Source organism: Fringilla coelebs, assembly GCF_963513975.1.
Source record: "Fringilla coelebs genome assembly, chromosome: 1".
Taxonomy (NCBI): domain Eukaryota; kingdom Metazoa; phylum Chordata; class Aves; order Passeriformes; family Fringillidae; genus Fringilla; species Fringilla coelebs.
Window position 1 is genome coordinate 91109434 of NC_140028.1, and position 15953 is coordinate 91125386.

At 38.8% G+C, this 15953-nt stretch overlaps 1 protein-coding gene across 10 annotated transcripts in view; it reads right to left on the bottom strand.

The window, feature by feature from the left end:
- KIF13A (kinesin family member 13A) overlaps positions 1 to 15953 on the bottom strand; it is a 104997-nt gene that overhangs the window by 15938 nt on the left and 73106 nt on the right. For 7 of the 10 annotated variants that reach the window (XM_084218518.1, XM_084218515.1, XM_084218514.1 and 4 more), the window contains 13 exons: positions 13957 to 14167; positions 9327 to 9489; positions 8543 to 8683; positions 6758 to 6907; positions 6452 to 6616; positions 5726 to 5899; positions 5035 to 5186; positions 4789 to 4921; positions 4550 to 4696; positions 3565 to 3606; positions 2185 to 2284; positions 1968 to 2094; positions 884 to 939 (listed from right to left, as the gene is read on the bottom strand). In XM_084218518.1, the coding sequence (XP_084074644.1) occupies positions 884 to 939; positions 1968 to 2094; positions 2185 to 2284; positions 3565 to 3606; positions 4550 to 4696; positions 4789 to 4921; positions 5035 to 5186; positions 5726 to 5899; positions 6452 to 6616; positions 6758 to 6907; positions 8543 to 8683; positions 9327 to 9489; positions 13957 to 14167 (1761 nt within the window). The remainder of the gene's footprint in view (positions 1 to 883; positions 940 to 1967; positions 2095 to 2184; positions 2285 to 3564; positions 3607 to 4549; positions 4697 to 4788; positions 4922 to 5034; positions 5187 to 5725; positions 5900 to 6451; positions 6617 to 6757; positions 6908 to 8542; positions 8684 to 9326; positions 9490 to 13956; positions 14168 to 15953) is intronic. The other 3 variants (XM_084218516.1, XM_084218521.1, XM_084218517.1) reach the window with 2 other exon arrangements.

Here is a 15953-nt window from a genome sequence, read left to right on the forward strand (position 1 = left end):
AATGAACCTGTTTAAATACCCTGTTTGATTTTTTGTCTGCTAATCTCCACTGATAGCAAAAAAAACCCAAAAAAGAAAACAAAAAACCCCACAAACCACACCCAAAAAAAATTTCTTGTGAGCACAGATGGAGGAAGAGGTTTTTCACTTTCCAAAAGTATCAGCTAAAGCAGGTTATTGACACATTGCCTATGTAAATATGTGTAACAGGCCACTCCAGTGCTGGATGCGATAAGGCCTATAGATTCTCTTGTGCTTTATGTCCAGGTTTATAATTAGACTTGCTTCCTAAACAGTCCTTAAATGTGGAGCTACCTCTAGTTTCTTGTTGCTTACACTGTGTATCTGCATCTTAAGAATATATATCAGTATACTTCTCACATTTAGAGCTAAATACCTTGACAGAGAGAAGACTTAGATTCTGTAAAAAAAGCTCATTATAGCCCTAACACAGTGTTCATTAAATGAGCCGTTTAAAACTCTACAGAAACATCAGTGGAAAGAGCTCTGAAAGCACTGGGAGATTCTCTATCAGTGCTTTAACAACATGTGAATTTGTGCACCAAAAAGCTTACAGGATTTCCCCATCTGCTGTTTGATTCAAACTAAGCTTGCTTTCTTACCATATTTTCTGTTGTACAGCCTATCACTGTACTCCTGTGTTCCCTGACTTTTATCCTTATTCTAAAATAGTTGTGCTTAAATATGCCAACATACACAACCAGAAGAAAAAGCACTTTCCAGGACATATCACAGTGTCATTGCCAGGACTTTTCTGATTTCTTACACCTTTTAAGTTCATTCTTGCATTTAACAACTTACTCACCCAAACAAAACCCCATTTTCCCCTCCATAAGTTTCTTAATCTGCTTTTACAACATACCATTCAGATCAAGGAAGAGGACAGGTATATGTGTTTCCATTCCTGCAGGTGGAATCCTGAAACAAAACAAACTGCTAGCAACAAAGAAGGCAAATTCATACCTAAGCTAATTTGGGCAAACAGATCTCCATGCAATATTCATTAAGTGTAACCAATGGCTAAAGCTGTCAACATTCTGATGGCTACTCTGAATGCCTGTGTGGCACAAACAGCATTCTGTTTATCTACACGCAGAGCTACATCTAGAGCTTTGCCAAAACTCAATTCACACCACACAGCATGTGGTAGCTGCTGTGAGGACCAGAGTTTAAAACATCCTGTTCTGCTCCTTACCAAATTAACTGCAGTCATCTCACACATAAAGTTCAGCAACCCTCCAAACAACTAGCTATGTAACTACTGGCAGTCTTTACGTCCATAAACACACTTTAAGCCATATGTCCACAGCACGCTTCAGGTGGATAAGGGGAAAAATGGTGACAAAAGAGTATTGCTACATTATTCCCCAAATACTATTGGAGACATTAGTGTACTCTTGATTAGAGGAATATTTCTTGCCCACGCTTCCCAAACCTAACACCTTGCGTTCCTCATTTTTGCATGTCAGCTCCAAAGATCTTAGTTAAAACACAAAACTTAAATGAAACTAAAGAGAAACATATTACAAATTCAGAAGAAACAGAGAACACATCCTTTAAAATCAGTTTCTTCTCTCTCTACCTTTTATCAATGACATCATCATGTGTTCTACCGTTCATCTTTCTATCATTCCTTTTCTGAAAGGAATCAAACTACTGGATAATTTTCCCAATTGTTTAAAGTTGCAAAATACTATATTACATTCAAAGGTAATTTTCAAACCTTGAAAGCTATTTCAAAGCTACTTCATGTAATATCTTAGCTAAGCAAATCTTTCTTACATTCAGAACAGCACCTGACCTTCTAAACTTTCTGTCAGCTGAATGCAGTTTGTAGTATCACAGGAGAACACAGGAAGCTCCAGAACATCCTTAGATTTGTACCTTGCAGCATGCACAGTTTATGTACAAAAAGCTGGCAACTCCAGTGGCTTTTCTGAACATACCAATTTGCGGGGGCACCGGGAATTCCACTGCCTGGTGCTGGAACAAACACTGCATTCCTCTCTTCTGTCAGCCCCACCCACTGTTCCACCAGCCGCGCTTCTCGTTCTATATCATCCTCAGATTTTTCTGTGGTGGAAGAGATAAGGATTTCAGATGAGATACATTTTTTTGGTATAGGGCATAAAGTACTTATGATAGAGACTTCAAGCTGCAAACCTTGTTTGTTGCTGATCTTTTGGATCTGCTCATCTAAGTATTCTCTGCGTTTTATTAATGCATCAGACCACCTTTCTCGTACACAGTTCAAATCTTCTTCCTAACACAGAAATAGAGAAGAAGGTCACGAGACTATGTGGGTAAGAATAAAGGGCAGTGAATTTTGTGGTAATTTCATCAGAATTTATATTAAATGGCTTGCACAATGCAGAAAACTCTTTTCCCCCGAATTACATGCACACTGATTAAGTACCTCATCGCCCATGAAGGGAAATTTATTTGCTTTCAAGATTTCAACAGGAGAAAAGAAAATGTGACTGCCTCTGCTGCTGAACAGATTACACACCATGGGCTAATTACTCACAGAAGTGGCAATCAAACTTCTGAATAGCATATGGAAGAGGAAAACCCAGTATCATCAGTTGATCATAAGTTCTCCTGAAGATTAGACAGGTCAGTAAACCCTCAAACCTGCACAAAATTCCATTGCTAGCAGCTGCTATCAGTGCAATTAAAAGATTTCTCATGCAAATAAAACCCATCATGCAATCATGCTTTGTGGTATCACAGAAAATCCGGTTGGTTCTTCTCTGTGATATGTCAGGAAGCGCATAAACAGCCCGCAAGAAGTTAGTACCTTAAATTATATTTTTGAGATTGCTAGGAAACTTAACACATCATTTTAAGGGATGTCAGCATTCTCACCTAACTGGTTTTACTTCTGTTGGACTGCCTATCAAAAAAAAAGTCTTCTATGTAGAAATCTGAAATTTATTTTACTTTGGGGGGGGATTTCCTCATTTCCTCTTCTGCTCTTTGTCACCTTTTAAAATGAGTCTTCTGTTATACTGTCTAAATTGTGCCTTATCACACAGGAGAACAGGGTCAAGGTTGGGTTTTGTGCAGATATAAGAAAATTGCTTCACTGAAGCTTCTGTATCTACCCCCATTCACATCCTCCAACTCTCACTCAAGCATTTCAGAAAACTGCACGACATAAAGGATTATGGTATTTTCTTTAGAAAACAAACAAAATATCTTATGCTGCATAATTTGCCTGGAAAAGATGCCTGCAGCTGCTGGTTCTTTTCCCTGTGATATTCATCAGAAACTGCTTTCATTCTAAATTAAAGTTTCAAGTCTTTTATTCCCATAGCAATTCATGTAGCCAGTTAGGAGAGCTGACTGCAGAGTACTAGAGAAGAGAGGACACTGTAAGACAAGGTAAACTGAAATAGCAGTGTTTTATAGCCCAGGTAGCCTCTAAAATGCACAGCACATGTGTATTCAAAGCTGCTTTTGCTTGTTCATTTGAGAGTTGCTGGCCATTAGCATTAGCTGTGCCCCATGCCGCAGGATTGACAGCAAGAGCAGCAATACCTGGTAACTATCCATATCACCACCATCATCCTCCTCCTCCTTCTGGTAGGAGAAAATACATTTTGTAAAACATAAAACCCACGCATTTCACTCAACAGAAATTAACAGAAACAACCCAAAACACAAACACCAACATTTCTGCCACAAACTTGTAAAATGTTAAAATCACAACACTCAAATAACTAGTCTTATTAGAGGTAGAGAGATTTTTTTTTCATTACACTGTAGCAGGTCAGCAATGACTTAAGTATTAGTGAATATGTTTATTAAAAAAATAAAATAATTTAAATCGCCACAGAAACCAGTGCCAGAAAAATGACTGAGCAAGCAGATCGCTAATCTCAAGTTTTACAATTTCATCTGTATCCAAGGTTAGAATTATTTGTGGAACTGAATGCAAACCTTCTGACCAAAGGCACCTTGCTCCCCTGGGTGGCCCATTCCACTTGTTCTTTGCCATCACTGTTAAAGTCATGCTTTATTTCCAATATGAATTTGTCCAGTATCAGCAGAAATATTTATGTTTCTTAAGGAGTTCCTTGGCTGTTGTGGAATAGCCCTTTCACATTCAGCGAAAACTGTTTTGATTCTTATCAAATAACTTGGTGCTTTTCGAAAAGCTAAATAGCATCTCTCTAATAAATTCCTTTTTTTTTTGGCTTTTCCTCTCCTCAACTTTCACCATCTCTGGAAGGGAGGAAAACTAATAGCACTAGGAATCTAGTATTAATCATCGCTTTACACAAAGGTAAAAACAATTCCCATATTCCTTCTGTCCTGCCATACTTGGTACTTTATCAGTCATAAATTGAGTTATATGCAAAAAAAGCAGGTTTAGCACCACAGGCTCACATTACTTGTATTAACCTCAAGCATGGGTAAAACTACAAATCATGTACCAGTGTGCTAAGGTCTCTTTTGGAATCGTGTTGAGCTGGGTCTAGAACACCAGAACCACACCAAACTGAGAAATTAACTGCCTCACCTGGTAGCTGTCCAAGCCCCTTTGCAGTTTGGTTGATCTGGCAGTTACCCCACCTACAGAGACTGAAAGAATTGCTTCTACCATGAGAGGCAACGTTCCTGAATGCTGCACAGGTTTCACTGTCACCTGAACTCTCCGAGAATGACCCTAAGCAGGAAATCGAGAGGGAGAGAAAAACTAAGAATAAAATTTAAAAATTAATTTAAGCATGAATAAGATGGCAAGGAAAAGATACATACCTGCCTAAGCTGGAAAATTCCCCCTGTGTTTACATCTTTTGCCTGATGGAGTTCGACTGCAGTGTATTCACCCATCTCATTCAATTCTTGTATAGAAATCCACATTTCTATTCTTCGAGTTACCTCATTCCATCTAAAAAGACATCCCCACAAAAACTCATGGTTCCCTCAAAGTATTTGTGCACCACAGGTATTACAAAACTTATAAAAAGTTGATGGAAGCATTACTTTGTAATACATTTGTACCTGTCTCTCAGCGTCCTAGTTTTTGCATGAAGAGAATCAACTTCCCAAACAGAGCTGCCATTGCCAGTACATCTGTGACCCCACACCTCAATAGCAAGAGCTCCTTCTGAAATGAACTCCAAAAACTCCTCTGTGACATTCACCACATAGTCCTGGCAATGAGAAAAGCAAATCACATTCAACCATATTAAATAATTGTATCTCCTCAACTTGCTTGTAAGGACACAAACAACTAACTTCCTGCCTGGTCAACCATACAGTTTGCATCACAAAGCTCCACTCTGGACACGAAAGTTGTAAAAACTCATCATCTCAGCAATTCATGCTCCTGCATACCACATTTCATCATAGAAGTGATGTCTCAGCTCCAGTGATCTCTTTTAAGCTACTGAGCTTACCAAACAAGTATATAATCAGCTGTTGTTATATAAATGATAGATTGCTCCACACGTTAAAGGTAACATCTGAATTTAAAAGATCCCTAATCAAAATATCTTTTCCTTTTGCTACAGTTTGAAGAAGTGATGAAGTGAAATATTAAGGCATTCTTAAGCATAGTTAAAAGTCATTAGTTATATGACTTGACTCCCCTCCTTCTGCTTCCCCCAGCAAAACAAGGCTCAGACTCTAAACAGTTTCCCTCAAACATATGATCATGCTGGAAACACTGTTTTATAACAAAAATACTTACCTTACAGTGAGAGAAGGTCACTGTAAAATGAGCATCTTTGCTCTGAGGTGAAGGCACATCTGGATCTACTACTGGTGCTGCTACTGTTGATTCGCATTGATCCCAAAACGTGTATTGACAAAACACAAAGTTGGAGAGATTGGGTGGCAGTCCAGTTGCTTCTTTTATTTTTACCTGAGGAAACAAAACATATATTGTCATGAATATGACTGTTTCCTCTTCAACTGCAAATTGAAGACCAACAGCCAAAAAGAAGTTTTAAAGGACAGTAAGGATGTTCCCATTTAGGAAATATGATTTTGCATATACAGAAATGTAGATGTAAGGACCTCACCCATGTACATGTTTCATTGGGGGAAGCTGATACGCTCGAGTGGAGAATGAAATACTTCGTCACAGAAGAAATTAAACCCATACAGCACCCACAGATACTACATTAGATGATCAAACTACAGGAGAGAGTTACAGGGAAAAACTGTTTCCCCTTCCATGTCTGTAAAGGACTGTTCTTGTAACACCAGTATTTATGGTGTGAATGTGCATCTACTGGAAACTAAAACAAATAAAATGAGCCACTGGAAACCACTGACTGGCCTACCCTGAGCTGGAACAAAAGGAGTCCTTTCAGAGACTTTTCAGCCAGCAATAGCCGAGTACTTTACATCAGACTGACTACATAGTTACAGAGGCTCGAAACTGTAAACTTCATCAGGTGTTCTCACTCACCCTACAGGAGAGCTTTTTCGCTCTGTGAATAATTTCTCCGTTGTTATCCATGACTTCCAGACTCCCACTTTCACTGGAGTTCTCAGATGAGTCATCTCCTTCCACCACACGTTCTGGGACAGACCCAGTAACACGCATTACTTCAACATGCAGCCGCCCTGCCACCTGAAGGCAATTACACAGAGAACATACAAGGCCACTTGAAAAACACTCATTCACTGGGGAACAAGACAGCAGGCACCATCTGCTTGCTGAACCCCTGGTGCTCAAGGAGCACAAAGAGTCCTGCAGGAGCTCTCAGCATACCTCGCCCTGCTGGCTGATGATGGGCACGGCGTACTGCAGCTTCACGTCGTAGAAAAGGCACTCCAGAAACACGTTGGCGACCCCGATCAAGTTGTGGTTCTCCTGCGCTTCGTAGAAAGGATCACCTCTCTTGCCAATCAGCTTCCTTATCTGTTTTAGAGATAATGAAAGAAATGTCACAAAACCACCAGTGTGGGAAGAGGAGATCAAATAACCTCATAGTATTAAAAGATCGTGGCACAAAAATGACTCCACTACCTGTCTTTGTTCCTTCCTGTTACACAGGCAGAAAGAGACTAGAATCATATTACAAATTTGAAATGAAATCTTTGAGATGAGACATTATACAATCCTTTCTTTACTAAGGGATATAACAATATGATGACCTGCATATTTTAGCAATGTCAAAACAAAGCAGACTTTATCATGAGCAATTACAATAGTCATTGATTTCAAGATGTTTCACCTTTTCTGCTCTGTTTATACTTCCTAAACGAGAGGTCAAAGCATCCTCAGGTTGTGCCGGTCTGGCTGCTGGCTACCACTACAAGGGCAAAGGGAAGGTACAGGATGACTCCTACTTAAGTCAACAAGTCTTCTTATGACTCCCATAGAGCTGAGATCACACCTGCAGCATTCCCCATACAGCCACAAAGAATTCATGCAGATTCCTAGCATGATATGCACTCCTCAGTGAATTTGTTAGTTCCTTCCCTCCTTCTCCTCTTTCGTCTTCAACACATGCATTTGACCTACGTGTTTCTATGTAGCACATAGAACACATGCATTATGGACGACATAGGTCATGGAAAGAATGATCCTGGCTCAGGCAGACATAATGTATTCAAATATGTGCTATCAGTTCTTACTAAAGTCAGCAGCAAAATCATCGTTGTCTTCAATGGGCACAGATGAAGTGCTTGACCTCCCCTGTGTTATGATTTTAGAGATTCCCATTGTCCCGTCCAAAGCATGTAACAAAGGCACAAGAGTTGTTCAAACATATTTAAGAATGATTCTTGATACAAGTAATTTAGGTGCTTCCTAACAGCCACAAGACAGTAAGATATATTTCCTATGCACTTCTACCTGGATACTTAAATGATGTCTTCTGCAATACCAAATATCATGTCTCTTTCTAATAGACAAGCAAGTTTTTGACAAATCTCATGCTTATCTGCCAAGGCTAATGTGTTACTTAAATTCTCACAAAACACCACTTGGTTTTGTAGACAAAGTATCTTCAATTGATTTCTTCCCTGCTTTAGGGCTGGGAAATATAGAAATGAAATTAAAGAATATTTCATAGTTTAAAATCAAGTTTTATTCCATTAGTATGTTCTGCACCTTGAGTATGTTCTGCATCTTAACCAGCACCCTTGTTAGCTTTGACACACTAAATAACTTTATTTCTAATGCAGCCTGCTGCTTCCATTCAGAGCTGGTGGTCATCTGCATGCCAGGTAAACATATGCTCTTAGTGGCATTGTGAGTCACTACCTCAGCACAATTATATCTGACATCAGTACACTTAACATCTGAAAACACAAATGAGATAGGACATACCTGTGTTTTATTATCTGTGCGGATTTTGAATATTTAGGATTATATACTGGTTTTGTTCTAGTTTTTTCTTTGGTTTTTTTTTTTTTTTTTAAACACCATAGTACCCTCTCCTTTCATACACAAAGTCATTGCACTTGCTGTCTATAACATATTAAAAGGGGTTTAAAGAAAACAAACTCAATCTTTGATCCATTCCATTTTCAAAAGTATATAAATTACCTCAGGAATTTTCTCCTTCCATTCTTGATAGAGGTCTCTCATATCAATCAATTTGTTCTCTAGTTTCTCAATAGTCCACACTTGAGTACCTTTTCCTTTTCTCCTCACTTGAATTGCAGGCTCACTTACTATTGCACCCCTCTAAATCAGAAGAAAAAACAATCAGTGCAGGAAAGGTGCATGGAATAGTTAAGCTCTTCATTCAAACTGCATTCCTAGAAAGGAATAAAACACAGAACATGCAGCTTCTCTCTGCATGCCAGTCATGCTACTTCTGTCCTCAGACACAGTATGGCCTATATACATCCCTTGAGGATCCAGATCTCTTTATCCTCCTCAAACATGACCATTCCCACAGGAACATTAACACACTCAATCAAAGCCCTTAGCACAAGCATATTATCCTAATTGCTATCATATTTACAGCAGCACTGTAAAACCCTTTAAGACACAAAATTGTAGGAAACTGTAACAAAACCCATTAATTTCTGCAGATATAACTAAAATGCAGGTTCTGCAGCAACAGAACACAAATGTCTGTTCATATGCATTGCACATATGGTGATCACACAAAGAGCAAGAGCCATGCTATTAATGCTCTCTTGCAATTTTACTTAATTGCTCACTTTCACTATATTAATCAGGTAGTACTTCTATTGTGCCCATGCATAATCTAACAAAAGTAACATTTTATTGGCTCAAACTGGATGAATGTTATATATTGGATGAATCTACAAAGTTTAGCCACAAAGCTACATTTTCCAGCATTCTTTGTTATCATTACCTTTTTGTTGGCACTGAGGTTTTCAGCGGGGATCTGAAGTGTTACTTGATAATCTGTTAGCTTACTCATTTCTTCTGCTAAGAAGTTTGCTTCTCTCACCAGAGTATTTGCCTTCACTATTTGCTCTCGAAGTTTAGCCAGGCTCTGTCGAAACAATTCATCCCTGTGGTGCAGTAGGTAACATGAAAAATACACAGAAACCTATTTCTATTATTGGAAAGCTGCAAATAGAGATGCTAACAAAGGCTTTTCTGAAACAAGTTTAAGAGGAAATGCTGAGTAGCACTGTATCAGTGAACACAAAACACTCACACAATTTTATTGAGGGATCACATATTAAACAAACAAATTACTGTTGAGGCACGTCTAGTATGGTGATGCCCAAATAAAAGGTCACAGTAACATGGGAGCTGGTACAGTGATGATTTGTTTAAAGCCCTGAGGACCATTTCGAATTTTCAAGAAATGAAATAATTGCAGCTGTCCTTGCCTTTAATCTGGAGTCCTGTTCCAAAGAATCTACCAGTCCCAACATGTGAGACTTCATCTTGATAAAACCTGCTCTTCCTCAGACCACAATGTTAGAATCTGCATTCATGGCAGGCCACAGCTTTGTATCACTCCAAAAGCTTTGCAGTGACCACAGACCTCCCTCCACTTATTCAAGAGTACACATTAAAAAAATATAAATAAAAAAACTTAAATCCTATTTACACAAGGTATCTTTTAAGTAACAGATGAATAAGCACAGATTAAGGCCTGTGCACTCAGTTTCTGGAGAAATTCCAAAGAGATTTCTCAGGCCTGTCTGAGCAAATCTACTCTAATGCAACACCTGGCAAACCTGCTATGACACATACTATACATACACCTGTGTACTAAGATATGCCCTCACCTGGGATTCTCATCTTTAAACTACCTTTTTAAATGACCATGATTATCCTCTGAGCAAAGCTCATTCTGCCTTCTTTGTAATCTCAACAGCACTTACTGTGTCTCACCACCTTTATAAAACTCAAGATCAAACTTTGGATATTTCAGTCACCAGCTCTCCCCTGTATGAATTTTTTAGCCTTTCTATGCAAAGTCCTACTGAAATATGGTACATGTTGAGCACATACACTTCTCATTTCTATGAAACACCTTAAATTATACACAACTGTAAGAGGAACAAGGGCCTTCCTATGAACACAGGCAAAGTTTGCCTGCTGCTAACATGCCTCTCAGTCACCAACAGAATTCTAGTTGAGTGGTTATCTTTTTCCAAAAAAACCCAAGGAATGGCTAATTCAAACCACACTCTGACAGTCCCCTGATACCACAACCAAAGTGGTAAACAACCAGCAGTGTTAGTAAGCAGCCCTGAATTTTAGTGTCTTCAACATGCTAAAACATGCAGCTTTGTCTCTCACCCCTACCCAGCCTAGGTTTGCAATAGTGGTGGGTTTTATTTGGTCTTAAATAGCTGCTACTATCAGTGGATTTTTAGTAACTTCCTCCATATCTCCTCCCAGCATTAGATGGAAAATTCCTTTCTCTCTGCCTCTTGCTTCTGTTATCCAGGCTATCAAAATTAAATAAGCAATTCCAGACCAGAAGAGTGACACATTCCACAGACAGCCATAATTCTGGATTCACAAGGCAAATTAAGGAAGTCAAAAATTAATCCCAAGAAAGTATTTGATACTGAGAGTGTACCACACCTACAACCACTCTAAAACAACTGCCTAACTTGGGAAACAGAAGGCAGCTTTTATCTGCATGTAAGTGCTGCAAGAGCCATTGGATGCAGTAACAGCCAGACACTTCCTTAATCTGGGACACCAGCTCTGGGACATCAGCATCATGAAAGTTTTTTAGGAGGCTCCCACACCAATATTAGCTAGATTCTTGAGAAAGAAATTAAGGCTGTAAGGTAAACTTTACAAGTAACTCAACCAATTATGGGCAGTTCTTATAACAGTTGTGTTTTTCTGCATACAGTTGTGCCAGAACCCTTCCAGAAAGTTAAGGAAAAAAAAAAACCACTTCAGACAGGATTTCTTAATTCTCACTATATTAAACATATGACAAGCTCCACTAGGGTATTAACTGGAGCAAATACTCATAGAACATGAAATCCTGAAATAATCATTTAGGCCAGACAAGGACGAACAACTGACACTCAACAACACCTCAACAAATAAATTTTGTTCAAAGTTACAATGGGTTAACTTTATGCAAACAGGATTTAAAACCAGGCCAGGTATCATCTGGCCTTCCACAGTCAGCAGAAAGCGGGAATAACCTCTGTGCAATGTGTTCCAGCTGATCTGACAGATACAGCCTCATGCCCACATCTGATACCTATCAAATTAATTTTGCTGCCTGATCCAGTAGAGCCCAGCTTCATTTGCAACAGCAACAGAGACAGCTAAAACTGCACCAATCAAATCCCCTGCATCCCAGACTCTTGGAACTTTTGCACATTTTTCACATCCAGTCTGCCCATTCTTCCCAGGATTTTTTGCCCTCTGGCCAGTTGGCTGGTAAACATCCTCTCAGCAACATGTTGCCATGCTTTCACGACAGAAACCACGCAAAGAGTTTTTTTCTGGTTTCTTATTTAAGATGATTCATTTTTTTCCCCTTTTTTCAGCAGACAAAACCTCTTCTAGAACTACAAATAAATAAAAAGTATATCTAAGAGGGTCTTCTGGAGGACAGGAAAATGATAATGAGTTCTTCCAGAAAACTGCTTATTCAATGGCAGTGCCACCAAAATATTATCAGACTCCTCATAGATTGCTCCAAAGAAAATCCATTTTCCTTTTCTTTACAATGCAGCAAAGTACAAGCTTCAAGCAGTTCAACAGTTACACAGAGTAAAGCATTCATTCACCCATGAAATTCAGAGGCAAAACTTCTTGTTCAAAGCACAGCTCCTCCTCAGAAACATCTAACAACTACTGAGTAGTGAAAGCTGATGGAACACTTAGCCTTGATATCACCCCAGATTCTCTTTTTTGTGATTCTGTGGTTATGGTGGGAAATTTTGAGACAATCAATTACCATCTTCTCTTCACAGCTCTCAAGGACAGGCAAGTTTTTTGCTACTTCCTTTTCCCTTCTGCTGCATCTTTTCAGAGGTACTGCCTCCCCTGCCAGTAAGCCCAGTTCTCTTCTCTGCTACTGCAGTACAGTATCAATGATTTCTGGATGGCCTTGCTGTGCTCAAAGCAGTTCTGAATAGAAAGGCCCCTAGCTAACACATTTCTCACTCTGCACTCCTTGTGCAGCTCTAAAAGAGTCTGCAAATCCCAACCATAACTCTGTGACATTTTACATTCAGTTCCCAATAATTCTGTTTTTAGCTTTTACAGGGGCAAACAATTATTTTAATTAATGTTGAATCATAGAACTACTTCTCCCTGCACTTGCCATGAAAAACATTCTAGTCATCACTGGTCAGCAGTTAGCTATTTGTTTAGGTTTTTTTCCCAGGCTAAACTGGGCAGAAATTACAAAACTAAATCTTGCACAAAGACTAAACCAATATCTGTTCTGTTCTATTTCTAACACTCTCAATTGAAAGCTGCAAAATAATGTTGACTATCTTGGTAAATTGATTTTATTTTTTAAAGGTAAAGAAAAAAGCAAAAATAATTGCATAAAAAAGAGCACTCAAACTCAGTACATATAGAAAAAAATAACCACTGAGTGAATAAGGAAGCTTCTGTTTTAAAAGAAACAGATGAAATAAATTTACAAGAAACCTATTAGAATATCAAGACGTTCTTCCTGCTGAATTAGTCTCATGACAGAATACTCACTGGTATTCAAAAAACTTAAATCATTTTGGTTGCTGCCCCTTGAACTTCTCTCCATGGAGCTGGCATCCTTCTCCCCTCAATGATACCAAGAGAAAGCTTCTTCCATGGTCAAAATGCACTCTGTTCACATCTTCCTAGACTGCATTTTAACTGTTTCCACAAACCTCATGATGGTCTTTCACCAAGGCTGAACTCAGGTGCCTGCTACTCCTTTGCAAAGAGGCCGATTCACCTCATGGCAAGCCTTTAACTTCCTAAGCAGCTCAACCAGAGCCATTGTCTCCCAAAGCTGGGCTTACATTTAGAAACACAAATGTACAAACACATATGGACCCCATTCTCTGTATTTTTAATGGTTTTTTGATTGCAAAGTATTACTGCTGTCATTGCATACTTGCAAAACACAATATTCTTTACTCTTTACTGGACTCTTTAGTTTTAGTTCACAAATTTACCTTTCTGCACTATTCTTTCCTTTCTTTCATGAACTAAAACAATACTTGCTAAAGCAAACATTTCAATAAGCAGTTTTCAAATTAAAAAAAAAAAACAAGAAAAAACCCAAAAAACCACACAGAAAACCAACCTGTAATACTGCTCAAAAAAAAAAAACTTTAGGTCTTTTGTGAGTTAAATCTTGCACATGTTAAACATCACAACTCAGCCCTAAACAAAATGCTAATGCTTTGGTGGAAGCGCAGATCTTATTCTGCACATCATCTCCACAAAAAGAGTTACTGATTTTGGACGCAAGGTTCCAGCCACATCTTTTACCATCTGTAGTTCTCCCTACTTTGTTTTAACTCCAGCATTCTCACCTCTCCTCTGTCCATAGATTGACTTTCTGCTGTGCAGCCTGAGCAGTGTAGGAGAGCCTGTCGCTGCCGTGCTGGTGCTGCCTGTCTGGGGAGAGCTGCTGCCGCAGCAGCTCCAGCTCGCGCTCGTACATCACCCGCTGCTCCTCCAGAGCGCTCCGCTTCTCCTCCAAGTACTGCTTCTCCAAGATCTGGACCACATTTTGTACTGGGTCTAAAAAGAAGGGAAGGAAAAAGAAAAAACCCAGAAAACATGAGAAAATGCCATTTCAGCATTACAGGACACCCATTATTTAGTTGGTAACAGCAATCTACATACCCCAGAGTCTGCAAACACAAATTGCGCCCCAAAACAAAAGCCAAATTATTAAATATTGCATTAAATAGATAAATCCAAACTAAAATTAAAAAACAAATGGCATGCAAAAGGCTAGAACAATGGTTAAGACCCTTGACTATAGCACATTTAAGTGCTGTGTAGTTATAATATATTCCAGAATCCCAGTAGGAAAAAAAATGGATGGAAAAGGAAACAAATTAATAAGAAAACAAAGCAAAACCAAGGGAAGATGATGTTAACCAGAGGAGGAAACGACTTAAGGAACTAAAAAGCAATGTACTTTCTCTGTTTTGGCAGAGAATGGAACATGTTGGAGAGCTGCAGATGAAAACTGAGACAAACAAATGGTCTGACTGGTCACACATCACACTGCACTAATGTGCTGCACAGCACTGAGGCAGACAAAATATGTCCTGGGGGGGCCTTCTGCATTTAGCTTTACAAACCCCATTTCATCTCGGTATCAACACAGAACAAATATCTGCTTGGATATTCTATCCTGAAAAAACTGCTTGTGTCAATCAGTTAGGGATAAATCTGAAGTGCATTCAAATGAATGAAACATTACTCTGCCACTTCCCAGGGTTAGGTCCCATGCCAGCCTGTGCCTCTGAAATAGCCATTTAATAGAGTAAGCTCTATGTACTACCAGTCCATATGCCTGGTTCATGCACACATCTCTGAAAGCTCAAATGCAGCAAAAAGAAGTGGTTTGCAAGAGGACCAATCCAGACGACTGAGTGACAGCACATCACAGATTCTGTACACCACAAGAGGAAGGGAGAGAGGAGTTCTGAAGCTGGAGTGGTGGACTCTCAGAGAAAGCAATACTGCAGCTCTATGACATGCCAGGATTTTCAAATGCAAAGAACTTCAGCTTTAAAATAACTGTTTGTGATACCTCTTACATTTCATTATTAAACTAAAAAAAAAAATAAAAAAAAAAAAAAAAAAAAAAAAAAAGCTGCTGCAACTTTTAAGGATGCCAGTTTATTGCAAAGGAGGGAGAAAAATAAACCTAGATTTAATTACATTGTCCCATTTTGGAACTAGAGGTGTGCCACTGAAAAAAACCCCAACAAAACCAAAAAATACATCTGTGTGATTTAGCTATAAACCATCTTCCCTTTGCGTTTTGCAAACACTTCTGCAAGTTGCTTCTGTGGCTCTGGCCTTATTCATGGAAGAAATCACTGGCTTCACACAAATGCATCACAAATACCACCACAATGGTAATTACAAAGCACAAAGTTAAAAATCAGTCAGTATAAATAGCAACCAAATAGCAAACTAGTGATGCATAAAAGTGCCTTAAAATAACTAGAAATATTACTTTTTAGTACATGACATTCTCAGAAAGAAGTTAGCTATTATTAGCTTTTAAACAGACAGTACAACAAAAACCCCTGACTGAATCAAGTTCTAAAATTCTGGACTACAAACCAAGTTATTAATGTTCATCTGCACCATCATGACCCTCCTAATTCCTCCAGATAATATCAGAACTATCTTAAAATACATGGGCTTTGCTGCATAATTCCTCAAACCAATTTTAGTTATATATAAGAAAGTCTGAGAAAATCAGGTATTACACAGATGATAGAGTAAAGACATGGAAGAAATTAAAATTCCTCCATTGTGTTTGCAAACACAGGAAATT